Below are 27,690 nucleotides of genomic sequence, written 5' to 3'. Positions count from 1 at the left end.
ACAGAAGCACCCTAATTCTGTAGCTCTGCCATCAGTTGTAGGGTGAGCTGTCAGTGTCTCAGCCATGGTCTCCACTCTGTCATCCATCTCTGCCACATAGCCTGGTCATCCTGCATCTCTATCACATAGCCTGGTCATCCTGCATCTCTACCTCATAGCCTGGTCATCCTGCATCTCTACCACATAGCCAGGTCATCCTGCATCTCTACCACATAGCCTGGTCATCCTGCATCTCTACCACATAGCCTGGTCATCCTGCATCTCTACCACATAGCCTGGTCATCCTGCATCTCTACCTCATAGCCTGGTCATCCTGCATCTCTACCACATAGCCTGGTCATCCTGCATCTCTACCACATAGCCAGGTCATCCTGCATCTCTACCACATAGTCAGGTCATCCTGCAGCTCTACCACATAGCCTGGTCATCCTGCATCTCTACCACATAGCCTGGTCATCCTCCATCTCTGCCACATAGCCTGGTCATCCTGTATCTCTGCCACATAGCCTGGTCATCCTGTATCTCTGCCACATAGCCTGGTCATCCTCCATCTCTACCACATAGCCTGGTCGTCCTGCATCTCTACCCCCAAGCCTGGTCGTCCTGCATCTCTACCACCAAGCCTGGTCGTCCTGCATCTCTACCACCAAGCCTGGTCGTCCTGCATCTCTACCACCAAGCCTGGTCGTCCTGCATCTCTGCCACCAAGCCTGGTCGTCCTGCATCTCTGCCACATAGCCTGGTCGTCCTGCATCTCTGCCACATAGCCTGGTCGTCCTCCATCTCTACCACATAGCCTGGTCGTCCTCCATCTCTACCACATAGCCTGGTCGTCCTCCATCTCTACCACATAGCCTGGTCGTCCTGCATCTCTACCACATAGCCTGGTCGTCCTGCATCTCTACCACATAGCCTGGTCGTCCTGCATCTCTACCACCAAGCCTGGTCGTCCTGCATCTCTACCACCTAGCCTGGTCGTCCTGCATCTCTACCACCTAGCCTGGTCGTCCTGCATCTCTACCACCTAGCCTGGTCGTCCTGCATCTCTACCAGCTAGCAGGGTCGTCCTGCATCTCTACCACCTAGCCTGGTCGTCCTGCATCTCTACCAGCTAGCAGGGTCGTCCTGCATCTCTACCAGCTAGCAGGGTCGTCCTTCATCTCTACCACCTAGCCTGGTCGTCCTGCATCTCTACCAGCTAGCAGGGTCGTCCTGCATCTCTACCAGCTAGCAGGGTCGTCCTGCATCTCTACTAGCTAGCAGGGTCGTCCTGCATCTCTACCACCTACAGTGTCACCCCGCATCTTGAACAAAATGCTAACACCTTGACTGGTCACGTCACTCTGACCTTCACACAGGCCATTCCCTGGACCAGTAGAGGGGTGAGGGAAAGCAGAGAGGCAAAGGGGGCGAGACTAGTGAGAGTATCTGTTTTAGAGTTTGGAGCTCCCTAGAGACAGTGACCCGTGATCTAAGCTCCCATCTCTCTCTCTCTGTAGGGAACAAGAATCACTCTCTCTCCATGGTGTCTCTCATCAGAATTTCTGCCCCATTGTTCACAGAGAGGGCTTCTCAGCTCTATTCTTCTTGACAGGTAGCAGCAGTCTACCACACACACACACACACTCTATCTCTCAGTCATTCAAACACACACACTACTCTCCCTCCTTTATCTTGGACTCTGCCAAAAGTTGTTTACAAGAATCCCCAATTTCCTTTGACATGAGCCACCATGAAACCCACCTTTTCCCCAGGTGCATAGCCTGTCTCTCTAGTGGTGTATCTGTATGACTGTTCATTAACTGCTGTGTGATAAATGGCATTTATCTGACTCCAGACCTGCCGGTGAGAGTGTCACAGAGAGGAATGCTTTGATCCTGAAATGGGCTTGTGTTTATATTTAACGAGATAATTACTTACTTTTGTTCACACAGAGAGAACTCGTTTGAGTTGCTTTGTCCCTTTTCATGATGTCAACAAAGGCAGAACATATTGATCTCTGCCTGTATTGTTTGTGGTACAGAGAATTGATGAAAATGTTTTTCCGCTCAGAGGTTTTCTAGCCAGCAACATCGTGGAGAGAGTGTCATCCTTTTCAGCTTAATTTAGAACAAGTTTGGAGTCACCGTTTTCACAACTCTGTCAAAAATGGAAACACACCCCGCAAAGAAACCACACTATTTAGCCTGGAAACACTTTCAGCTGTTGCCTGTATAATTTACATGTCAATGGGTTTCTCTTCATCATCAATCTCGCTCAGTCATATTCATCAATGCATCTCCTAAATCAGATGTTTGCATCCTCTGCTGTAGATTTCCCATACAAGTCGATCTCCGCGGAGACACGTGAGGCTGTTTTTTGATTACGCACATATAAATAATGCATGTGTATGTTTGTCCCCCCTCCTGTCTGGGGTTGAGGCGAGGTGATCAATGCCCCCAGGCCCAGCCTCTGGGCAGCGGAAGGGAACCCGTGACATTTCCAACACATTGGTGGAGACTGCTCCGTCAACCAGATTGGCACTCCCTGTGTGTGTTAACAGGAGAGCACACACACACACCGTACACACACATACACACAGGACACTGTGATGTCCCACTGAGGCCTTTCTGGCAATGAAATCAGTTTCCATCAGTCGCTGTGGCCAGTGTCCATAGACTCCTCTCTCTTGTGCACGCTCTCTCTCTCTCTCTCTAATTGATAAATGACACTGTACTCTTGAAGCCTTTCAGTTTCTCTACCAGCTCTCTCTCCCTCCCCTCTCTCTCTCCCTCCCCTCTCTCTCTCTCTCTGCCCCCCCCCCCTTCTCTCTCTTTCTAGTGAGGAGGTATTTACAGAGCATAGAGCTACTGAATGGTTTGACCTATCCTGTGTGACCGGGGCATGCACACTTCCAGTCAGTCAGTGTGTCAGTCATCCAAGACAATGACCTACAGTACTGTACCAGTGTGTTTTAGGATGACTCGGTCAGAACCTTGGGGATGAGTCCAGAGGAGAAAGGTTCAGTGTTTTGTTTTATTACTTGCGACTCTAAATCATGATAATCAGCCCTGGCTAAATCACCTCAATGGATTTGGAGTGATTATACATTTTTAAGACACATCAGTTAAGTCACACATCTCTTGTGTTGTGAATGTCTAGGCTAATTGGATCTGAGTGCTTTTATAGAATGCATCTATATTAGTGGCTGTATTGGTTACATTGGCTTAGTGCCTCTATCTAATGATATTAGCATATTGGTGACAACTAGGGTTGCAAAAATCCTGTAACTATTCCAAAATTCCCAGGTTTTCCAGAATTCCTGGTTGGAGGATGCCTCTTTTTCCCCGCTTATTCCCCTGATTCCAGGAATGTTAAAACCAAGATTTCTGAGAAACTTGGGAATTTTGATTAAGTTGCTGGAATTTTTAACCTTATTGACAAATCATTTCAACCGTAAGACACTTGTTCACAGGAATCTATACATTGTCACACAGATATCAGTAATATAATGTACTATAACTGTGTAACATCTTAGCAAGGTGTGGACATGTGTAGAATAGGACAAATGCCCAGTCTACCATTCCTCTGCTACAGTGTAACTACAGTCAACCATTCCTCTGCTACAGTGTAACTACAGTCAACCATTCCTCTGCTACAGTGTAACTACAGTCAACCATTCCTCTGCTACAGTGTAACTACAGTCAACCATTCCTCTGCTACAGTGTAACTACAGTCAACCATTCCTCTGCTACAGTGTAACTACAGTCAACCTAAGTAAGTCCCTCTGCTACAGTGTAACTACAGTCAACCATTCCTCTGCTACAGTGTAACTACAGTCAACCATTCCTCTGCTACAGTGTAACTACAGTCAACCATTCCTCTGCTACAGTGTAACTACAGTCAACCATTCCTCTGCTACAGTGTAACTACAGTCAACCATTCCTCTGCTACAGTGTAACTACAGTCAACCATTCCTCTGCTACAGTGTAACTACAGTCAACCATTCCTCTGCTACAGTGTAACTACAGTCTACCATTCCTCTGCTACAGTGTAACTACAGTCTACCATTCCTCTGCTACAGTGTAACTACAGTCAACCATTCCTCTGCTACAGTGTAACTACAGTCAACCATTCCTCTGCTACAGTGTAACTACAGTCAACCATTCCTCTGCTACAGTGTAACTACAGTCAACCATTCCTCTGCTACAGTGTAACTACAGTCAACCATTCCTCTGCTACAGTGTAACTACAGTCAACCATTCCTCTGCTACAGTGTAACTACAGTCTACCATTCCTCTGCTACAGTGTAACTACAGTCTACCATTCCTCTGCTACAGTGTAACTACAGTCTACCATTCCTCTGCTACAGTGTAACTACAGTCTACCATTCCTCTGCTACAGTGTAACTACAGTCAACCATTCCTCTGCTACAGTGTAAATACAGTCAACCATTCCTCTGCTACAGTGTAACTACAGTCTACCATTCCTCTGCTACAGTGTAACTACAGTCTACCATTCCTCTGCTACAGTGTAACTACAGTCTACCATTCCTCTGCTACAGTGTAACTACAGTCAACCATTCCTCTGCTACAGTGTAACTACAGTCAACCATTCCTCTGCTACAGTGTAACTACAGTCAACCATTCCTCTGCTACAGTGTAACTACAGTCAACCATTCCTCTGCTACAGTGTAACTACAGTCAACCATTCCTCTGCTACAGTGTAACTACAGTCAACCATTCCTCTGCTACAGTGTAACTACAGTCAACCATTCCCCTGCTACAGTGTAACTACAGTCAACCATTCCTCTGCTACAGTGTAACTACAGTCAACCATTCCTCTGCTACAGTGTAACTACAGTCAACCATTCTTCTGCAACAGTGTAACTACAGTCAACCATTCCTCTGCTACAGTGTAACTACAGTCAACCATTCCTCTGCTACAGTGTAACTACAGTCAACCATTCCTCTGCTACAGTGTAACTACAGTCAACCATTCCTCTGCTACAGTGTAACTACAGTCAACCATTCCTCTGCTACAGTGTAACTACAGTCTAACTAACCAATTTATGTAGTGTTTATGAATAGTATATTTTCCTTTATGATATTTACAGTTGAAGTCGGAAGTTTACATACACTTAGGTTGGAGTCATTAAAACTCGTTTTTCAACCAATCCACACATTTCTTGTAAACAAACTATAGTTTTGGCAAGTTGGTTAGGACATCTACTTTGTGCATGACACAAGTAATTTTTCCAACAATTGTTTACAGACAGATTTAATAGATGAATATTCACTGTAAAATCAAAAGAAATCAGCCAAGAGCTCTGAAAAGAAATGTAGAACTCCTCAAGTCTGGTTCATCCTTAGGGGCAATTTCCAAATGCCTGAAGGTACCACATTCATCTGTACAAACAATAGTACGCAAGTATAAACACCATGGGACCACGCAGCCATCATACCGCTCAGGAAGGAGACGCGTTCTGTCTCCTAGAGATGAACGTACTTTGGTGCAAAAACTGCAAATCAATCCCAGAACAACAGCAAAGGACCTTGTGAAGATGCTGGAGAAACAGGTACAAAAGTATCTATATCCACGGTCAAACGAGTCCTACATTGACATAACCTGAAAGGCCGCTCAGCAAGGAAGAAGCCACTGCTCCAAAACCGCCATAAAAAAGCCAGACTACAGTTTGCAACTGCACATGGGGACAAAGATCGTACTTTTTGGAGAAATGTCCTCTGGTCTGATGAAACAAAAATAGAACCGTTTGGCCATAATGACCATTATGTTTGGAGGAAAAGGGGGAGGGGGCTTGCAAGCCGAAGAACACGATCCCAACCGTGAAGCATGGGGGTGGCAGCATCATGTTGTGGGGGTGCTTTGCTGCAGGAGGGACTGGTGCACTTCACAAAATAGATGGGATCATGAGGTTGGAAAATTATGTGGATATACTGAAGCAACATCTCAAGACATCAGTCAGGAAGTTAAAGCTTGGTCGCAAATGGGTCTTCCAAATGGACAATGACCCCAAGCATACTTACAAAGTTGTGGCAAAATGGCTTAAGGACAACAAAGTCAAGGTATTGGAGTGGCCATCACAAAGCCCTGACCTCAATCCTATAGAGAATTTGTGGGCAGAACTGAAAAAGCATATGCGAGCAAGGAGGCCTACAAACCTGACTCAGTTACACCAGCTCTGTCAGGAGGAATGGCCTAAAATTCACCCAACTTATTGTGGGAAGCTTGTGGAAGGCTACCCGAAACGTTTGACCGAAGTTAAACAATTTAAAGGCAATGCTACCAAATACTAATTGAGTGTATGTAAACTTCTGACCCACTGGGAATGTGATGAAAGAAATAAAAGCTGAAATAAATAATTCTCTCTACTATTATTCTGACATTTCACATTCTTAAAATATAGTGGTGATCCTAACTGACCTAAGACAGGGAATTTTTACTAGGATTAAATGTCAGGAATTGTGAAAAACTGAGTTTAAATGTATTTGGCTAAGGTGTATGTAAACTTCTGACTTCAACTGTATGTATGTCTTACACCCATAGAGATGTATTATAGAATACTGTGTTCTAATTATATTACTATGGGGCCCCCATTAAAACAATTATAACAAGACAAGTGGTGTATGGTGAGTGATTCTTTTTTGGTACATTATGTATAATAATCATCAGTAGTGACATCTGATGTTATCAGTAAAGCAGACACAGGTGTACAGGGGAATAATGGTGAATGGGGGTTGATGTCTTTGAATGGTCTTCTACTGCTTTTTCTGTCGTTTGCACCGTTGCAGGTTGGCATGTGTCTAAGCACATGCCCGCTGTGCGCTGGCACAGAGCGTCAGATGACCGCATCCCAATGATCTTCCTGTTACTCTCTCTTTCTCCATCCCTTCTCTCTCACTTCCTCTAACCTCTCCCTCCCTCTTTTCTCTTCCTCTTTCTCCTCCGGGTACGCTGGTGGGAGTGGGTGATGTCATCTCCCAGCAGGTGCTTGAGAGGCGGGATTTAGCCAATCACAATGTGACACGGACGGCCAAGATGATGAGCATCGGATTCTTCTTCGTCGTGAGTCCTCCTTCCTCGCGCTTCCTGTCTTTTATCTCACCTCAAATGACTGGTTAGTGTCAGTGTATCAGTCTTTACCACACATGCACATTGGGTTGCTCTCTCACACACAAGGGAGAGGAGGTTTGTAGGGAGGGTTCATGTGCTGTCACAAACACTCCATCGGCCAGCTGTTAAAGGGAAACAGCTCTGCGACTGTGCGTCAATAGCAGCCACAAGTAGGTATGAGTAGGTCTCTGAAGGAGTGAGAGAACAGCTGGGCAGCGTGGGCTGGTCACCCAAGGCCAGGCCACAGCACCAAGACTCCTGGACATGCCACACACAGATGTTCCCTCTGACACACTCCTTCTCACAGACTCTGTGAGATGCCTTTGGCAGTGGCACTCTACAGAGAGCTGAGAAACTCTGTTGTCGTGACTCACCACAGTATGCGCGTGTGTGTGTGTGTGTGTGTGTGTGTTTGTATGTGGCCATCAGCCCAGTCACGGACCACCCTCTGTGTGACATCACTGGACAGAGCTGGGAGAGTGAGTGGAGAGCGTCACCTAGAAATATAATGTTTTGTTACATAGGCAAAGATTATTTATAATTGTGATCTTCTTATGTTCATTCATTGAATATTCTATTGTTTTTGTTCAGTGCCACTGAGAGGAGACCAACACTGTCTACACAGTTATGTAAAAGTAAAGCTCTAACACAAGATGACTTACAGATCTGAAAGAGGTGCTGTGGTTGACCATGTTGTCGCACATATTTGTTTCTAGAATGTTCCGAAAGCAATAAAATTTTTCCTGATTATTTCCTGCTGTTACCCAAACAGTTTTTTATGATGAATCTGTGTGAAGGATCCTGATGGTCCTGTTTTCAACCCCAGGGCCCTGTATTAGGTGGATGGTACAAGGTTCTGGACAAGCTGGTCACTGGGGGGACCTAAAGTGCCACCATGAATAAAATGCTTGTCACTAAGATGAGAGGGGCATCTGGGGGGCTGCATTTTAAATGTTAATTTTCAATAAAAAAATAAAACAACTTCAGTACCACCAGCCATTTGACATGAATAGATAAATGAACATGGTTTATATTACTTTAGCTAAATTCTCTCTCTGGTAATTATCCCTTGCATGACTCCTTTACTTACAAACCAAATAACAACAAACATTCTAAATATGAATGGACCCCAGGTGAAGGTGCCCTCAGAAGTGCCTGTCACTGTGGTGCCAGCCAGAGCTGAGTGAATAGGTGTAACACACATCAGAGAAATCTATTTCTGCCTGTTCCCACGTTTCCCCTGGAGGGTAAAGCCCCTCTCAGCGCGTGTCAACTAATCCTTGCATTGACAGGTGGGGAACAAGGCCTGCTTGTATAATACGCCGCTAACATGATTTGGGGTCGGTGAATGCACAGGAAGAGAGAGGACAATGAGAGGCGAGCGCAGCATGGCCCTCTCCTGGAGGAGGGATTAGTGTACACTCTGAAGGATGCATGCTCTCCTTTCACAGCATTGCTATTTTCACACACAACTTCCACAAAACAGGGATTCCAGGGCTAAATTTAGATCTTAAAGACCCATTTCTGTTTCAATGTCCTTTCAATGTTACCATATATAACACACTGTGGAGGGAGGGGGAGTTGATGCTGGTGGTCCCTGTCTAAATGAAGTTCATTAGTAGTTGTACGTCAGGTGGTGAAATTGGCCAAAGCTTTACCTGGGGAGTCCTAACCACAGTGATGAATCTCCCTTTATTACAGTGACTGAGCTGTAAAGCTGGTTCATGTTAAGAAACAGGATCTTCCCAGACTTAGATGATTTTCAGTGATCTGAAAGAAGGGTAAGATTAGCACAGTTGGTACGAGCAGCCCCTGTCTGTATAAAGCAAATGAAATCAAAGTTCCTTTCCGTGTCAATCAATGTCTGAGTTGTCAACGTCTATCTAATCCTCCTTTTTTCTTCTGAACATTTGTGTCACTCGTCCCAGTTGGTTAGTATGATGAAACTTTCATAGAGGCTTTTTATGGCTGCCCACATTGGTCTGTAAACTACAATAGCAGGGTTAGCTGGCAGGGTTTTACGAGCACTTCAAAGAAATTAAAAGGAATATCTCCCTCTCTGAATTATACAACAGCTCATAGTGGGGTCCTCAAGTTTGCTAATAACATAATTGCTCAAAGCATAGGTTATACAATTAAGACATTGGACTCCCGAGTGGCGCAGTGGTCTAAGGCACTGCATCTCAGGGCTAGAGGCGTCACTACAGACCCTGGTTAGATTCCAGGCTGTATCACAACCAGCCATGATTGGGAGTCCCGTCGGGCGGCGCACAATTTGCCCGGCGTTGTTAGGGTTTGGCCGGGGTAGGCCGTCATTGTAGATAAGAATTTGTTCTTAACTGACTTGCCTAGTTAAATAAAGGTATAATAAAAAGAAATAAATAACTGCTGCCTCAGTGACCATAATGTTGGTGATTTGATCAATGTTGCATCAAATATCAATAAAAATCTACATGGTGAGGGTTTGTGTTTTAGTGATGCCACAGCAACAGGTAAATTGCCATTTTTCCTTCTGTAAATTATACATATTATGACACCATTTGGCTTTTATGTACAACCCTGTAGAGGTAACAACAAGCTACAGGTCCTCTACTTTCAGGGCCCAACTCGACTCATCATAATCACCGCAATTATACAATTTTCTTTTGAAACCTTTTAATAGTGGCCAGTGTGCATCATTATATGTATGCCCCATGCCCATGCAAAAGTAAGCTTACAATTAAAGCCACTGACCGTTTTTCCCACAAATCTTTCAGACACGTCCACATTTATATCAACATGTATATTCACACACACACAAACACACACACAGACGGATAAAACAGTGTTTGTTCTTGTCATGTATCAACAGGTGGGCCCATGCTTTTCCTGGGTGCCTTCCTGTGGATCTCTAGAACTTTGAATGGACTGACTGTGGAGGAGAACGTTGCCAAGCTCAAGAGGGTAAGGCTCATCTCAGCATGACTTTACCCCACAGTTGTCAATTAAACTTACAGTACATTAAACCTCAAAGAATAATATAATAAAAAAACATACAGTACCAGTCAAAAGTTTGGATACACCTACTCATTCCAGGGTTTTTCTTTATTTTTACAATTTTCTACCTTGTAGAATAATAGTGAAGACATCAAAACTATGAAATAACACATATTGGAATCATGTAATAACCAAAAAAGTGTTAAACAAATGAAAATATATTTTATATTTGAGATTCTTCAAAGTAGCCAACCTTTGCCTTGATGACAGATTTGCACACTCTTGGCATTCTCGCAACCAGCTTCATGAGGTATGAACTGGAATGCATTTCAATTAACAGGTGTGCCTTATTAAAAGTACATTTGTGGAATTTCTTTCCTCCTTAACGTGTTTGAGCCAATCAGTGTGTTGGGGCTTCCGAGTGGTGCAGCGGTCTAAGTCACTGCATCTCAGTGCTAGAGGCGTCACTACAGACCCTGGTTCGATTCCAGGCTGTATCACAACTGGCTGTGATTGGGAGTCCCATAGGGTGGCGCACAATTGGCCCAACGTCATCCAGGTTAGGGTTTGGCCGGGGTAGGCAGTCATTGTAAATAAGAATTTGTTCTTAACTGACTTGCCTAGTTAAATAAAGGTTAAATAAAATTAAAGGTAAGGGTGGTATATAGAAGATAGCCCTATTTGGTAAAAGACAGAGTGCATATTATGGCAAGAAGAGCTCAAATAAGCAACAATAAATGACAGTCCATCATTACTTTAAGAAACGAAGGTCAATCAATCCGGAAAATTTCAATGCGTTTCTTCAAGTGCAGTCGCAAAAACCATCAAGCATTATGATGAAACTGTCTCTCATGAGGACCGTCACAGGAAAGGAAGACCCAGAGTTGCCTCTGCTACAGAGGATAAGTTCATTAGAGTTACCAGACTCAGAAATTGCAGCCCAAATAAATGCTTCACAGAGTTCAAGTAACAGACACATCTCAACATCAACTGTTCAGAGGAGACTGAGTGAATCAGGCCTTCATGTTCAAATTGCTGCAAAGAAATTGCTGCAAAGAAACATGAGCAATGGACATTAGACTGGTGGAAATCTGTCCTTTGGTCTGATGAGTCCAAATTTTAGATTTTTGGTTCCAACCGAAGTGTCTTTGTGAGATGCAGAGTAGGTGAACGGATGATCACCGCATGTGTGGTTCCCACCGTGAAGCATGGAGGAGGAGGTGTGACGGTGCTTTGCTGGTGGTATTGTCTGTGATTTATTTAGAATTCAAGGCATACTTAACCAGCATGGCTACCACAGCATTCTGCAGTGATACGCCATCCCATCTGGTTTGCGCATAGTCCCACTATCATTTGTTTTTCAGCAGGACAATAACCCAACACACCTCCAGGCTGTGTAAGGGCTATTTCACCAAGAAGAAGAGTGATGGAGTGCTGCATCAGAAGACTTGGCCTCCACAGTCACCCGACCTCAACCCAATTGAGATGGTTTGGGATGAGTTGGACCACTGAGTGAAGGAAAAGCAGCGAACAAGTGCTTAGCATATGTGGGAACTCCAAGACAGCTTGGACAAGCATTCCAGGTGAAGCTGGTTGAGAGAATACCAAGAGTATGCAATGCTGTCATCAAGGAAAGGGGTGGCTACTTTGAAGTATCGCAAATATAAAATGTATTTTGATTTGTTTAACACTTTTTTGGTTACTACATGATTCCATATGTGTTATTTCATAGTTTTGATGTCTTCACTATTATTCTACAATGTAGAAAATTGTAACATTTTAAGAAAAACCCTTGAATGAGTAGGTGTGTCCAAACCTTTCACTGGTACTGTATATTAAGCCAAAATTACAAGCATTTTCATTGTCAGTACACCAAGGTAAAGCCCAATCAATACATCAGACTCCTCACTTGGGAGTTTCTGGTTGAAACTTTAATCATGTACAAATAACAGGCCAGTCAACAACCACTCCTCCATCTCTCCCTAGAGTATCTGTCCGTGGCCATTCATAAAATGTGTACTTCTAGTTCATTAATCAGTGATGCTGTGAGGACGAAGGGTCCCCTGGCCCTAGGATCATTACACTTTTGGAGGTAGCAAGGGAAATATGGAATTAATTTATCACTGAGAGGAGAAAGAATGCCTGGTCTCTCCATTTGAAATGAGTTGGCTGTGGGGTAAACAAGACAAGTGATCCATCCATATTCTAGATATTAAACACTTGATTTCAGCCTTTATGGCAATGCTTAAGACTGATGTCAGAAGGAACGATATACAGTATAACTATATTTAACAGCCTTTGTGTTTGAAGCCTCCACAATCATTTCCGACCTCAAGGCAACTGAGATGGTTTGGGATGAGTCGGACCGCAGAGTGAAGGAAAAGCAGCCAACAAGTGCTCAACATATGTGGGAACTCAATCAAGACTGTTGGAAAAGAATTCCAGGTGAAGCTGGTTGAGAGAATGCCAAGAGAGTGCAAAGCTGTCATCAAGGCAAAGGGTGGCTACTTTGAAGAATCAAAGTACTTTATTGGTTACTACATGATTCCATATGTGTTATTTCATAGTTCTACAATGTAGAAAATAGTCAAAATAAAGAAAAACCCTTGAATGAGTTGGTGTGTCCAAACTTTTGACTGGTACTGTATGTTAAGCATGAGTCACAAATCCAGATATTATAGAAATGCACACATGCTGATTTTTGTTATCTTTAAAAATCAACATGTTGTCTTAAGACTGGCCTTGTAGCCAGTACCTCCTGTAGTACCCCCTGTAGTACCCTCTGTAGTACCCTCTGTAGTACCCCCAGTAGTACCCCCTGTAGTACCCTCTGTAGTACCCCATGTAGTACCCTCTGTAGTACCCCCTGTAGTACCCTCTGTAGTACCCTCTGTAGTACCCCCTGTAGTACCCTCTGTAGGACCCTCTGTAGTACCCCCTGTAGTACCTCCTATAGTACCCCCAGTAGTACCCCCTGTAGTACCCTCTGTAGTACATCCTGTAGTACCTGCTGTAGTACCTCCTGTAGTACCCTCTATAGTACCCCCTGTAGTACCCTCTGTTGTACCTCCTGTAGTACCTTCTGTAGTACCCCCTGTAGTACCTTCTGTAGTACCATCCTGTAGTACCCCCTGTAGTACCCTCTGTAGTACCCTCTGTAGGTACCCTTGTCGGTCCTTCTGTAGGACCCCTGTAGAACCCCCTGTAGTACTTCTGTTAGGACCCCTGTAGTACTTCCGTTAGGACCCCTGTATTACCCCCTGTAGGCCCCCTTGTAGGTCCTTCTGTAGGACCCTGTAGTACCCCCTGTAGTACCTCCGTTAGGACCCCCTATAGGTCCTTCTGTAGGACCCCTGTAGTACCCCCTGTAGTACCTCCTGTAGGACCCCCTGTAGGACCCAAATGGAGCTGAGGCGTCCTGTGGAACTCCTTTCCTCTCCTCCTCTATGTTCTCCAGGAATCTAACAGAGTGACCCCCATCTCTGACCCAGTTTAATTAGAAGCTATTTCCTCCCATGGAGGGAAATAATGGAGGGAAGGAGGGTTGAAATAGCGGCGGGTGACTCATGTCTTAGATAAGGGGTGTGTGTGTGTAACAGGGGTGTTCGTCCACCGCTCCCTTCCTCTCGCTCGGCGGACCATAAATTATTTATGCAAGGAAGGCACTTCAGCTAAAATAAGGCCGAAAGGGCAGTCACCGAAATGTCAGAAGAGACAGAAAACAAATGGCAAATGTGCTCATTAGGCAAGACTGTGATGTAAAATATATGTGAGGTGAAAGACAATAACATGACCATACCTCCCTCATCTAAAGCCAGGTGGAACTTGGTCTGGTGCCACAGACCAAGTTGGTTGAATGGACATTAGTGATACGTGAGAATGTTGGCAGTCACATGCAGCATCATCCTCAGTCCTCAGCCCTGCTCTTCATTAGCTAGTGGCAGTCCGCTCGCGTGTCAATCACAACACAAGCCCAGCTATGACTTCCCTTCCCTTCACCTCATGTTATATTGTGGGTCAAGCTTCCCCCCGAGACCACTTGGTTATTCATGTGTCTCATTATAACAATCACTCTGATGCTACAGTGCCTCCCTCCCTCCTTTATGAGAGGATGAATGAGATAGAGACGTGGGGGTCGGAGACGTCCATTTCGAGAGCTGCCATTCTCCTACACATTCCCTCGTTGGTCAGTCACTTCACTCAACGCTGCTAGATGCTGATACTGAAGGTCAAGTCCACACTACCTATTGGGAAAACAAAGATTAGTGCTAACGACTTGTCTGCCTATTAGCGTTTTCATTACGCAACAGTTTGATGCCGTTATGACATTCTCTGTGTCATAATTAAGGGAGAAGATGGTGAGCGCTGGGCAAACTGTTGCATGACCACAGGACTGCAGCCTCGTGAGCTCAAATAAGTTGGTTGTCTCTTCAGCCCTAGACCACGAACGAAAGGCGTTGCTCTCCAAAGGAGGACGGATTTTGGTGACGTCATCGTGTGTCTCTGACGTTGTATCCCTGCAGTGTTTTAACCCCAGGTGGCCAACGCCTTGTTTGCTAGAAATTAGAAACTGTTACGCCCCAGAAAATCAACAAAGACAGACAACATTTCTGGGAACATTGGCTTATTTTATACATCCAGTCTTGCCCAATAAAGACATTATTACAAAAAAAAGAATGAAATCCAGCCAATCTTGTTGCCTGTTGACCTTTAGTGAGATGGGCCAGGCTAAGTGAGGGTGCAGGCAGTTCCAGATGTCTGGTTGTTTAATATGCCATGTGATGTAGCAGGACAGGGCACTGACCCACAGTTATTAAATTGAGACTATGGTGTTGAGCTGGTTTTGAGTGTCACCTGTCACTGTCTGTGACTGACTCAGAGGGGGGCCAACGCATACTGTAACCTCTCACAGCCTGAGTGACAGCCCCTACCCTCCTGGTCAGGGTCAGAGGTCAACACAGGTGTGAACTGGAGGTAGACACCCCTGTGAGGGAGGGTTAGTGTCAGAAGTTAGATGTTTCTACCAGAAATTCACCATCGTTCCAACATAAAGATCACTATGTCTCTTATTCTCTGCAGGACTACATGGATGCTTTGATCTCAAATTACTACCTAAGTTCTCCATGTGGAAAGCTTCACATAACCACTCTATGCTTCATCAATGTGTTCCGCTCTTTTTCAGCTATGGCCTCCAGTCCAGATTGCCAACTTCTATTTCATCCCACTGCACCACAGGTAAGGCCCAGGGATGGTTAGTGACCTCAACGTCATCCTTATGGATTTTCAGTGTAATGTCAATTTATACTCAGAAATATTGATTTATTCATTCAGCTGTGATGCCTGAATGGAACTCTGATGTTAGTACAGAATTCTTGTCTTGCAGATTGGCTGTGGTCCAGATTGTAGCTGTCGCCTGGAATTCCTACTTGTCTTGGAAAGCCAATAATGGATGTTTCAGGTCCTGCCCTACCTCACACATATAGGACTATCAATGAGACTTTCACACCCACAAATCATGTCATAAACTGAATTCAGAAAGCTATGAATCAATCCCACACTAAGATAGTGGTCAGGAACAAATGGTTAACAAACTCTGAAATTCTGCATAGTGGATGATTTTTGTGAAAGTTTCTCACACCTACAGTGCATTTGGAAAGTATTCAGATCCCTTTACTTTTTCCACATTATGTTACGTTACAGCCTTATTCTAAAATGGATTAAATAAATACAAATTATCATCAATTCTCACACAATACCTGATCATGACAAAGGGGAAACAGGATTTTAGAAATGTTTGCAAATGTATTAAAAATAAAAACAGAAATACCTTACAGTATATACATAAGTATTCAGACCCTTTTCTATGAGACTCGAAATTGAGCTCAGGTGCATCCTGTTTCCATTGATCATCCTTGAGATGTTTCTACAACTTGATTGTAGTCCACTTGTGGTAAATTCAATTGATTGGGCATGATTTGGAAAGGCACACACCTGTCTATATAAGGTCCCACAGTTGACAGTGCATGTCAGAGCAAAAACCAAACCATGAGGTCAAAAGAATTGTCCGTAGAGCTCCGAGACAGGATTGTGTCGAGGCACAGATCTGGGGAAGGGTACCAAAACATTGCTGCAGCATTGAATGTCCACAAAAACACAGTGGCCTCCATCATTCTTAAATGGAAGAAGTTTGGAACCACCAAGACTCTTCCCAGAGCTGAGGAGTGGCTTCCGTCTTTTTGAGCAATCGGGGGAGAAGGGCCTTAGTCAAGCCGGTGACCAAGAACCCGATGGTCACTCTGACAGAGCTCTAGAGTTCCTCTGTGGAGATGGGAGAACCTTCCAGAAGGACAACCATCTCTGCAGCACTGCACCAATCAGGCCTTTATGGTAGAGTGGCCAGACGGAAGCCACTCCTCAGTAAAGGGCACATGACAGCCAGCTTGGAGTTTGCCAAAAGGCACCTAAAGGACTCCCAGACCATGAGAAACAAGATTCTCTGGTCTGATGAAACCAAGCTTTAACTGTTTCTCCATCCAACCTGACAGAGCTTGAGAGGATCTGCAGATAAGAATGGGAGAAACTCCGCAAATACAGGTGTGCCAAGCTTGTAGCATCATACCCAAGAAGACTCAAGGCTGTAATCGCTGCCAAAGGTGCTTCAACACAGTACTGAGTTGCGGGTCTGAGTACTTAAGTAAACGTGATATATATTATATATATATATATATATATATATATATATATATATACATTAAAAATGTGATAGTCAGTCAGAGTGTAGTTGACATATGCATACAATGACTTACTCTGCTGTTAAACAGTACTCATCCAGATAATATTAAGATGTCTGGATGTGTTCTCATTTCAAATGATGACATTACCAGTAATATACTTTTATGTTATTATTTTGTATTAAGCTTAAATTGTATAAACAATACTTTTAAACTGTACATGGAATTTCAATATTAAAGACGTATTTGCCTGTTCTTTTATATCTAACTTCTGTTTCAAAGATGACGTCATGGGTGGCTTTGCTCCAACTTTGCACCGTTGTTGTTTGGGATAGTTGGGAAATGCTGCTTTGTCTGTCAACAAAATTCTGTCTGCAAACTTCTCCCAAACAAAAAAAGTGTGTTAGAGATTTGTTTGGACCAAACAAACAAATTCATTAGCCTATTTCTGTAAAGAGGAATATTTTCTTCAACACACTATGTATCGACTACATGGGGGGTGCCTTAGTTTTTCAATGCATAGTCATTATATTCAGTCAGGTGTGAAAGTAGATTTAATTTCTTACCGGTACTGGACACCCAAATGTGCGCAATCTTTTTTGTAATACTACAAAATTACAGGGTAGCCTATTCTACTGACACAGACAAACAGATGAATAAAAACGATGTCGCGGGAGACACTACAAAAACGGGAGACACAAATAGAATATGACGTCCATCTAAGCTGGAAGAGGAAATTATTGTCCAAAAACAAACAAAAGTGCCACTGACCCAATAATAAAGACAGTGAATATGCACACTCACCGGGGATATGGCCGATGTTCTCTGCTAGTGCCAATTAAGTTACTGTTCCCTCAATTAAGTTTTGCTAACTAAAATAAAGATTGGAGTCTTTTCATTGTCATCTCTTTACAGTCAGTGGTGATTTTAGCATGTAAATCTTCGTGGGGCAAAAAAAATGAAAAGAAAGTGGGATGCATGCCAAAGCCACTGCACAACACAATAATGAACAATACCTTAATTGCACTATAACGGTGACAAACGGTGCCCACAAACTGTTAGGGCCTACATAAAGCTGTCCCAACAGCAGTCCCAACACCTTACCACTGCTAAACCTGGCTATCAGCGAAGCCTTGTCTGGCAGTGAAACAGTTCATTCAGCCTCATTTACTGCCTTTTAAAAAAAAAGCTGATATGGCTGACTTGCTTAAACAAATGTGGTTTCTAATGACAGTTGAGATGTACCAACTATGGCATAAGGGGACAACAAGCGGATAAGAGGCAATCCGTAATTTCGATTGAGACATCAATGAGTGAGCTAGGACAAACATAGTCAATATTTACATTTACATTTAAGTCATTTAGCAGACGCTCTTATCCAGAGCAACTTACAAATTGGTGCATTCACCTATAATATCCAGTAGAACAAACACTTTACAATAGTGCATCTAAATCTTTTAAAGGGGGGGGGGGTTAGAAGGATTACTTTATCCTATCCCAGGTATTCCTTAAAGAGGTGGGGTTTCAGGTGTCTCCGGAAGGTGGTGATTGACTCCGCTGTCCTGGCGTCGTGGGGGAGCTTGTTCCACCATTGGGGTGCCAGAGCGGGGAACAGTTTTGACTGGGCTGAGCGGGAACTGTGCTTCCTCAGAGGTAGGGAGGCGAGCAGGCCAGAGGTGGATGAACGCAGTGCCCTTGTTTGGGTGTAGGGCCTGATCAGAGCCTGAAGGTACGGAGGTGCCGTTCCCCTCACAGCTCCGTAGGCAAGCACCATGGTCTTGTAGCGGATGCGAGCTTCAACTGGAAGCCAGTGGAGAGAGCGGAGGAGCGGGGTGACGTGAGAGAACTTGGGAAGGTTGAACACCAGACGGGCTGCGGCGTTCTGGATGAGTTGTAGGGGTTTGATGGCACAGGCAGGGAGCCCAGCCAACAGCGAGTTGCAGTAATCCAGACGGGAGATGACAAGTGCCTGGATTAGGACCTGTGCCGCTTCCTGTGTGAGGCAGGGTCGTACTCTGCGAATGTTGTAGAGCATGAACCTACAGGATCGGGTCACCGCCTTGATGTTAGTGGAGAACGACAGGGTGTTGTCCAGGGTCACGCCAAGGTTCTTAGCACTCTGGGAGGAGGACACAAGGGAGTTGTCAACCGTGATGGCGAGATCATGGAACGGGCAGTCCTTCCCCGGGAGGAAGAGCAGCTCCGTCTTGCCGAGGTTCAGCTTGAGGTGGGACATGCAGAGATGCGATTCGCCACCTGGTTGTCAGAAGGGGGAAAGGAGAAGATTAATTGTGTGTCGTCTGCATAGCAATGACAGGAGAGACCGTGTGAGGATATGACAGAGCCAAGTGACTTGGTGTATAGCGAGAATAGGAGAGGGCCTAGAACAGAGCCCTGGGGGACACCAGTGGTGAGAGCACGTGGTGCGGAGACAGCTTCTCGCCACGCCACCTGGTAGGAGCGACCTGTCAGGTAGGACGCAATCCAAGCGTGGGCCGCGCCGGAGATGCCCAGCTCGGAGAGGGTGGAGAGGAGGATCTGATGGTTCACAGTATCAAAGGCAGCAGATAGGTCTAGAAGGATGAGAGCAGAGGAGAGAGAGTTAGCTTTAGCAGTGCGGAGAGCCTCCGTGACACAGAGAAGAGCAGTCTCAGTTGAATGCCCAGTCTTGAAACCTGACTGATTAGGATCAAGAAGGTCGTTCTGAGAGAGATAGCAGGAGAGCTGGCCAAGGACGGCACGTTCAAGAGTTTTGGAGAGAAAAGAAAGAAGGGATACTGGTCTGTAGTTGTTGACATCGGAGGGATCGAGTGTAGGTTTTTTCAGAAGGGGTGCAACTCTCGCTCTCTTGAAGACGGAAGGGACGTAGCCAGCGGTCAAGGATGAGTTGATGAGCGAGGTGAGGTAGGGGAGAAGGTCTCCGGAAATGGTCTGGAGAAGAGAGGAGGGGATAGGGTCAAGTGGGCAGGTTGTTGGGCGGCCGGCCGTCACAAGACGCGAGATTTCATCTGGAGAGAGAGGGGAGAAAGAGGTCAAAGCACAGGGTAGGGCAGTGTGAGCAGGACCAGCGGTGTCGCTTGACTTAGCAAACGAGGATCGGATGTCGTCAACCTTCTTTTCAAAATGGTTGACGAAGTCATCCGCAGTGAGGGAGGAGGGGGGCGGAGGGGGAGGAGGATTCAGGAGGGAGGAGAAGGTAGCAAAAAGCTTCCTAGGGTTAGAGGCAGATGCTTGGAATTTAGAGTGGTAGAAAGTGGCTTTAGCAGCAGAGACAGAAGAGGAAAATGTAGAGAGGAGGGAGTGAAAGGATGCGAGGTCCGCAGGGAGGCGAGTTTTCCTCCATTTCCGCTCGGCTGCCCGGAGCCCTGTTCTGTGAGCTCGCAGTGAGTCGTTGAGCCACGGAGCAGGAGGGGAGGACCGAGCCGGCCTGGAGGATAGGGGACAGAGAAAATCAAAGGATGCAGAGAGGGAGGAGAGGAGGGTTGAGGAGGCAAAATCAGGAGATAGGTTGGAGAAGGTTTGAGCAGAGGGAAGAGATGATAGGATGGAAGAGGAGAGAGTAGCAGGAGAGAGAGAGCGAAGGTTGGGACGGCGCAATACCATCCGAGTAGGGGCAGAGTGAGAAGTTTTTGATGAGAGCGAGAGGGAAAAGGATACAAGGTAGTGGTCGGAGACTTGGAGAGGAGTTGCAATGAGATTAGTGGAAGAACAGCATCTAGTAAAGATGAGGTCAAGCGTATTGCCTGCCTTGTGAGTAGGGGGGGAAGGTGAGAGGGTGAGGTCAAAAGAGGAGAGGAGTGGAAAGAAGGAGGCAGAGAGGAATGAGTCGAAGGTAGACGTGGGGAGGTTAAAGTCACCCAGAACTGTGAGAGGTGAGCCATCCTCAGGGAAGGAACTTATCAAGGCGTCAAGCTCATTGATGAACTCTCCAAGGGAACCTGGAGGGCGATAAATGATGAGGATGTTAAGCTTGAAAGGGCTGGTAACTGTGACAGCATGGAATTCAAATGAGGAGATAGACAGATGGGTCAGGGGAGAAAGAGAGAATGTCCACTTGGGAGAGATGAGGATTCCAGTGCCACCACCCCGCTGGCTCGATGCTCTAGGGGTATGCGAGAACACGTGGGCAGACGAGGAGAGAGCAGTAGGAGTAGCAGTGTTATCTGTGGTGATCCATGTTTCCGTCAGCGCCAGGAAGTCTAGGGACTGGAGGGTAGCATAGGCTGAGATGAACTCAGCCTTGTTGGCCGCAGACCGGCAGTTCCAGAGGCTGCCGGAGACCTGGAACTCCACGTGGGTCGTGCGCGCTGGGACCACCAGGTTAGAGTGGCAGCGGCCACGCGGTGTGAAGCGTTTGTATGGCCTGTGCAGAGGGGAGAGAACAGGGATAGACAGACACATAGTTGACAAGCTACAGAAGAGGCTACGCTAATGCAAAGGAGATTGGAATGACAAGTGGACTACACGTCTCGAATGTTCAGAAAGTTAAGCTTACGTTGCAAAAAATCTTATTGACTAAAATGACGAAAATGATACAGTACTGCTGGCTGGTGGAGTAGGCTAGCTAGCAGTGGCTGCGTTGTTGACTTTGTTTGACCGTGTAGCTGGCTAGGTGTAGCTGGCTAGGTGACCTCGATAGTTTCAGTACTACACCTTGTCATGATACAAAAGCAACTTTGTAGCTAGCTAACATAACACTAATCAAGACGTTCCTTTGTAATGTATTTTAGTTTCTACAGTGTTACTAGTTGGCTGGGTTTGGAAAAATGGCGTCGCGGGGGACGGCAATAGCTGGCTAGCTAACCTCGGTAATTACTAAACTACACAATTATCAAGCTATGACAAAGACAACTATGTAGCTAGCTAGCCAACACTGCACTAGTCAAATCGTTCCGTTGTAAAGTATTGGTATCTACAGCGCTGCTAGTCGGTAACGGTTGGCTAGCTGTTGGCTAGCTAGCTAGCAGTGGGTTAATGATGACTAGGTGTGTTGACTACGTCTGGCGTCGCGGCTGGCTACTTACTAATAATTACTCTAAACTACACAATTATCTTAGATGCAAAGACAACTATGTAGCTGGCTCACTAACACTACACTAGTCAAGTCGTTCCGTTGTAATGTAATAGATTCTACAGTGCAGCTAGTCGGTGGAAGTTGGCTGGTTGGCTAGCTAGCAGTGTTGACTAGCTAGCTAGCAGTGATGACTACGTTAGGAGGACGAAGATAGCTAACTTCGATAATTACTCTAAGCTACACGATTATCTTTGATACAAAGACGGCTATGTAGCTAGCTAAGAAAATAATTGCTCAATATAACTATTTGTTTAGCACTTTTGAAATGTACAGCGACAGAATTCAGAACATGGGCCGTTCTTACAGTGTTCCACAAGTCAGAACTGTAGGATAAATAAAGGGGGCATATAAGCAGACAATGAAAGCTCTTAAAAAATGTGATGATTACATTTCTCTAAAACAGGTTATAGGCTACATGTGCACCACCAAGTAAGAACAGTAGGTGAAATGAAGATGGGTAACTAGACCAAATTATTAGGGTGAGGCACATGGGCTACTAACAGCTTACTACACAACATACACATAGTATTACTTTCTTAGCTACAGTATACATATCTCCCTGGCATATTAAATCATTTATACAGCAGCATACAATACATTTTTGGATTCACCTTGTTGTGCTGTGCTCACTTGAACAGGAAGGTGGCACGGCGGTCCTTCGTGGGCAAATTTTGTCATCAAAGTCTGGAATGCAGTGGATTTAGGGTGCTTTCAAGACAACTGTGAACTCAGAAAAAAACAAGGTAGAATCATGATGACGTCATTGATCTTCAGGTCATAGCTCTAGAAAGAGACCCGAGTTCCCGACTTACAATTCCGTATTTCCCAGTCGGAGCTCGTTTTTTCCGTAATTCCCAGTTGTTTTGAACTCACTAAAGTCAAGTTTTCGCAGTTCCGAGTTAACAGTTGTTTTGAGTGCAGCACAAATCATGCTTCATTGACAGCATGCCCAATATTGAATGGTTGTCATTTTAAACTTGGAAAAGAGACACTTAATGCCAGATTTGGGACCACACAGCCATTCCACTGAATAGCAGGCTAGTGATTGCTTTGCAATGCTTGCAGTTAGCCACTGTCACTGATTTCTTCCAAACACCTCATTGTTGAATTTCCGATTTCCAACTTGTTGTCCAATGTTTATGTACAATGGCCGATGAGCACCGATACGTTTTATCTATAATTTCTCTTCATTATTTATCTTCATATGACAAGGATTAAAAAGGATTTGCCAGTAGATTGTCGACTTGACTCATGACTGCTAGCTAAGATTTTTGAAGTATGATGTTGACATGATCAGTCCAATCAAAGCTACTGTTGATATAACGTGATTTGATGTAATTTTATCTGTGACCTTGAGCCTTCTTGGATGGGCACTTCTAATGTAACTCTATGGCAGCACCCAAGAGGCTTGAATTTTCACCCTTAGACTTGGCGGTGACGTACTGTTCCCACGAGTGACAGAACACTGAGCTAATCATGGCGCAACTAGAGAACATTGCCAACAGTTATGCGCTGTATTTTCCGCTGGCTGCCCCAGCACCACAGAAAGCACTGAAGTCAGCTGAAACACCTGCATTTTGGAGCTGCCTTACTCAAGAATGCAAAAAAGAGACCATGTTTTTATGCGGCTTTATTAACTCAATTATTATTATATTTTTTACATTGTTTGCAAATTGATATGTGACAAGTATAAATGCCAAAATAACATGCAAAACAGGTAAGCCCCCCCAAAAAATGAATTACAAGTAAGCCCCACCTGCCCTGAATGACGGTCGCCACTTTACAGCAATAGCCATTTGCTTTCCAAGCAGTTTTTTTAAATACTGCGATATGCCTGGCTGTTGTCCAACATGATTGTATTTATTTCTGTATAGACAAGAGTAAGCTAATTAGGCTATATAATTGTGGCAATTTAATTCAATTTACTTTAGGGAAACCTTAGCTTCACATAGCCTTATGGAGACGCCGCCTCTACCTTTTAAAGTGGCATTAACACAACCAGTCATGACGTTTTCATCTGACTGTCAAACAATCACTTAACAAAGCCGCTCTTGTAGGCTACTCGCACACATTCCTTCACTCGAAATTATTTTACCATCCAAACCCCAACAGTGCACTGTGCACCCGAAATTTGATGAATGGAAAGAGACATCATTTACAAAACACTTACGTGTAGTGTAATGAAATTCTGCGATTGTCATTATGTCTACACTTGTAGCCTGAATTGATGCATCCACTGTTATCCACGCGCGCCTCGGTCTCGGCCACTCATCTCTGCCTTGTCGAGAGCATCTCTGCCACTCATCTCCGCCTTGACAAAATGTAAGCGTTCTCCTCAAACCACAACTCAATTTGGAGTGTATACCACCCGGTTTCCAGTCAATTCACTAATGTTTCATGCGGCTGACATGCAAGTAATGTTAAATAATGGCCTAGTAGCCTTTAGTTTTTTGAGCATGTTGTATTCATTGTGATAGGCTCACGTTTCACCAGTACAGTATACCCCCACTATTTATTTCACCTGGACGCAGTACAAAGGTATGTCTATTGGTATGTTATGCAGATCACATGTACCATTCTCCTATCTTACCTCTTCAATGAAAATCCCATAGGCCTCTACATTATGGACAAGGTATGTGTATGAAAACCATCATCAAAACAGTTTTTTCATTTACATTTTCCATGAAAAACAAGGTATGAATACTGTCGTGTGCATGTTTTGGTAAACATCTGTATAATTACTATTTTTTGGATTCACAGACTTCACTCTCGCTACACCTCTGATGAATATAACAGGAAACCTGTTCTATCACCGTGCACTGCAAAATCATTCTGGCTATCGATACGGAGAACATCAATACATTAACATCAACATGCTAGAGGATATACCCATTGGACTTGTGGCTCTACTGGGAGTTTACCTAAAATTTAGATTTTTTAATTCTGCTTTGCCACTAAAATCATAATAAACACTGACAACTAAAATATTGTGTTATTGTTGTGCATATTATTAATAATAATAATAGGGGAGGGGGGTAGTTCAGATATTAACCCCAAAAGGTTATTCAAAAGGTTATTCAAAAGGTTATTCGAGGATCCATTTAAAAGGTTCTTTGAAGAACTCGTAGGGGTTCCCCCACAGTTTCAATTTGAAGAACTCCTAAAGGATACTCCAGGAACCTTTTCTTTCTAGAGTGTACCGGACAGTACCGCCTTACTTTCACCCCTGTATTCAGTGCAGTATATACATCTTGCGGGTTTTATCAGCTAAACATGACCTATTCCTCTATTTTATATTTTTTGGTCGTTTTAATTAAGAATCGACTTGCATCCCGTGCATTACAAGCGGAAACCTTCTCAGCACCATGGACAGGTTTCTCTGCACCCTCTGCACGTTTCCCCACTGTGCGCTTCTGCTCTGCCTCGCCAAGATGTTAAACCATGCATAAAGGCATCACGACAACAGCTCATCGTTTCTAGACTACTTTATTCAGAGACCAGATTCATAGTAGCATTGTGCAGATTTACACCTTAACGAATCACTTAGTTTTAACGTCCACAATTGTTTTGTTTTTAGTAAGTACGTGTTTTTTTTGCTGTGTTCTGTCATTCCAGTTTCACTAGAGGCATAGCAACACCTTGTGAAACAATAACTGGTTTTGCCTTGTGGACATAATTAGGGCTAATGTGACAGGTTGAGGTAGGTAACTTAAGAGATGAATATCAGACACTGTCATGCCTTTTCTATCCAGTAGACCTTGGTCAACAGCATCAGCTGTGAGCTGTCCTCCAAAACACTTGCCTTTACTTAAAACGGAGTCGCCTCATTTACAAGCAGTTTATGCACTTGCACTGACGTCAATGGAGCTATCTTGGATGTATATAACAGTTCAGACAGAGGCAGTCTACTACAATCGCCATTTAGCGGGACTTTTCGTACCGGGTTCTCCTTTGACACTTTTCTAGACTTTTTCAGCACCAGGAGGCGATCAAGTAAGTGGTTCATTTCGCTTTCTTTTGTTGCACATTTTTAGTTTGAGGTGCTGAGAGCTCTGGTGCTGAGTTGAGAATATCAAGGACACAGGAATTAGTTGGTCATTTTTGTATCATGAAAACAATGAATAGGTTAATGTATTTATTTACAAAGCTAAAGAAACCTGTGCATGCTTGTTTCAGTAACGATTTCTGTATATTGTGTGCCAATTAACCTCGTCTATGATCTACTTTGTGTTTTGCAAGTTTCAATAGGCTACAATAGCCTACTGTTGTTTATTACTGTTTAAGTTTGCCTTTAAGCATTTAGTAAGAATGAGCCTATTTTTATTTGCGTTAGACACAATAGCCACATAAGTGCAATTTGAAGTTTTAGCGTACTGAGTTCAGTGCTTATTCCTAATATTTTTACACCTCTCTCCATAACAGGGCACCGTTTTGTTCGTCTGTCCAGCACTATGAAGCCTGTCCCCCTGGTCCTGCTCCTTGCCACTGTTCTCCTCACCTCTCACATCCCCCCCAGTGTTAGTCGACCACAGGACCTGGCCATGTTCGACGGCCACGGCTACAAGAGTCAGCTGGACGAGGTGTTCCAGAAGTCTGGCGACGCAGTTTCCTACCTTATTGGAGAAAATATACTGCGTTATTTGCTGAGAAATCCCAGGTTGCAAACCGGTTTCCCGCCACAGTTTCCCTTTGAGGTGACGCCCCTGGGCTCGAGACGTCTTGGTCACCTGGCGCGCAGTTTGCCGCCCTTTGAGCAGCAGCGCGCGCCTGAGGAGGTTAACCGCGTGGAAGACTTCGTGGAGTTGACCAAGAGAAACGATGACCCGCCGATCTCCATCGACCTCACTTTCCACCTGCTGAGAAATATGATCGAAATGGCGCGGATCGAGAGCCAGAAGGAGCAAGCAGAGTTGAACCGCAAGTATCTAGATGAAGTTGGAAAGTGATACCAAGTGTAATCTACAAGGGAGAAAATATCTCACGTAAAAAAAAAGCCCCTGGCACTCTCCCACGAAATAGTTTCGATTTTTCTTTGCATTTAACCTTTGGTTTCTCTGTCATTCGTCATGCTTCAACCTGTGCGTAAAAGGAACTTACCCACCTATCCAAAAAGCCTTTCAAAATCAACGGGCTATAAAACGATTGACTACCAGTCTACCAAGACCCCAGCTACAGTGTACTCATAGCGGACGACTGGAATACTATTCTTTGAGATATGGCAGTGTGAATACTTCGCATTTCACACCTCTATTCTCACCTTTGGATGTCCGGAACATTGTAGTAGACCTACAACAATAATATTGTCAGAATCAAATTGGGTTATAAGTTGCCCTAATGTGGAATAAGTGCAACATGTTTATTAGTCAAAGTAGGGACCTAACTAAGATTTGATGTCAACAGTAGCATAAACGGTTACTACAAAGTCAATAACAATGACAGATAGCCTAATCATTACACTGACGTTTCCAGCAATAAATATCAACATGTTGACAAACGCTATAGCCCTATAACACATTACCACCCCTTGGGGTCCTGGGGATCCCAAGGGGTGCACATTTTTGTTTTTGCCCTGCACTACAAAGCTGATTCAAATGATCAAAGCTTGATGATGAGTTCATTATTTAAATCAGCTGTGTAGTGTTAGGGCAAAAAACAAAAAGTGCAATCCTTGGGGTCCCCAGGACCAAGTTTGGAAAATGCTGAGGTATGGGGTCTGCCAGTGCCCAAGCTTTTTTGTGATACAACTAATATCCAATTTTATCTGGGACTAGGTGAACATATCCTACTCTTTACACC

The 27,690-nt window shown here is 44.4% G+C and overlaps 2 protein-coding genes across 6 annotated transcripts in view; both read left to right on the top strand.

Annotated features, from left to right (window-relative positions):
• Positions 1-15,688, top strand: part of LOC115174759 (protein Mpv17-like) — a 30,884-nt gene extending 15,196 nt beyond the window's left edge. The window contains exons 2-5 of the mRNA XM_029733591.1: positions 6,950-7,117; positions 9,965-10,056; positions 15,272-15,324; positions 15,473-15,688. Of these exons, the coding sequence (XP_029589451.1) occupies positions 6,950-7,117; positions 9,965-10,056; positions 15,272-15,324; positions 15,473-15,572 (413 nt within the window). The 3' untranslated portion in view covers positions 15,573-15,688. The remainder of the gene's footprint in view (positions 1-6,949; positions 7,118-9,964; positions 10,057-15,271; positions 15,325-15,472) is intronic.
• An 8,422-nt stretch (positions 15,689-24,110) lies between these two features.
• Positions 24,111-27,481, top strand: LOC115174757 (UI-like). 5 transcript variants are annotated; one of them, XM_029733583.1, is made up of 3 exons: positions 24,111-24,216; positions 24,507-24,526; positions 26,317-27,481. In XM_029733583.1, exons 1-3 carry the CDS (start codon positions 24,122-24,124, stop codon positions 26,838-26,840), a joined length of 639 nt encoding a protein of 212 aa, XP_029589443.1. In that variant the 5' UTR covers positions 24,111-24,121; the 3' UTR covers positions 26,841-27,481. The 5 variants fall into 5 exon arrangements, with proteins under 5 accessions (XP_029589443.1, XP_029589447.1, XP_029589445.1 ...); XM_029733587.1 differs by lacking the exon at positions 24,507-24,526; XM_029733585.1 differs by lacking the exon at positions 24,507-24,526 and having other exon boundaries at positions 24,111-24,308.
• The last annotated feature ends 209 nt before the right edge of the window (positions 27,482-27,690 follow it).

The sequence above is a fragment of the Salmo trutta genome, chromosome 35, assembly GCF_901001165.1.
Source record: "Salmo trutta chromosome 35, fSalTru1.1, whole genome shotgun sequence".
In the NCBI taxonomy this organism is placed as follows: domain Eukaryota; kingdom Metazoa; phylum Chordata; class Actinopteri; order Salmoniformes; family Salmonidae; genus Salmo; species Salmo trutta.
Note: the sequence above shows the minus strand (reverse complement) of the source record. Positions and strands in the feature narration are given on the sequence as shown.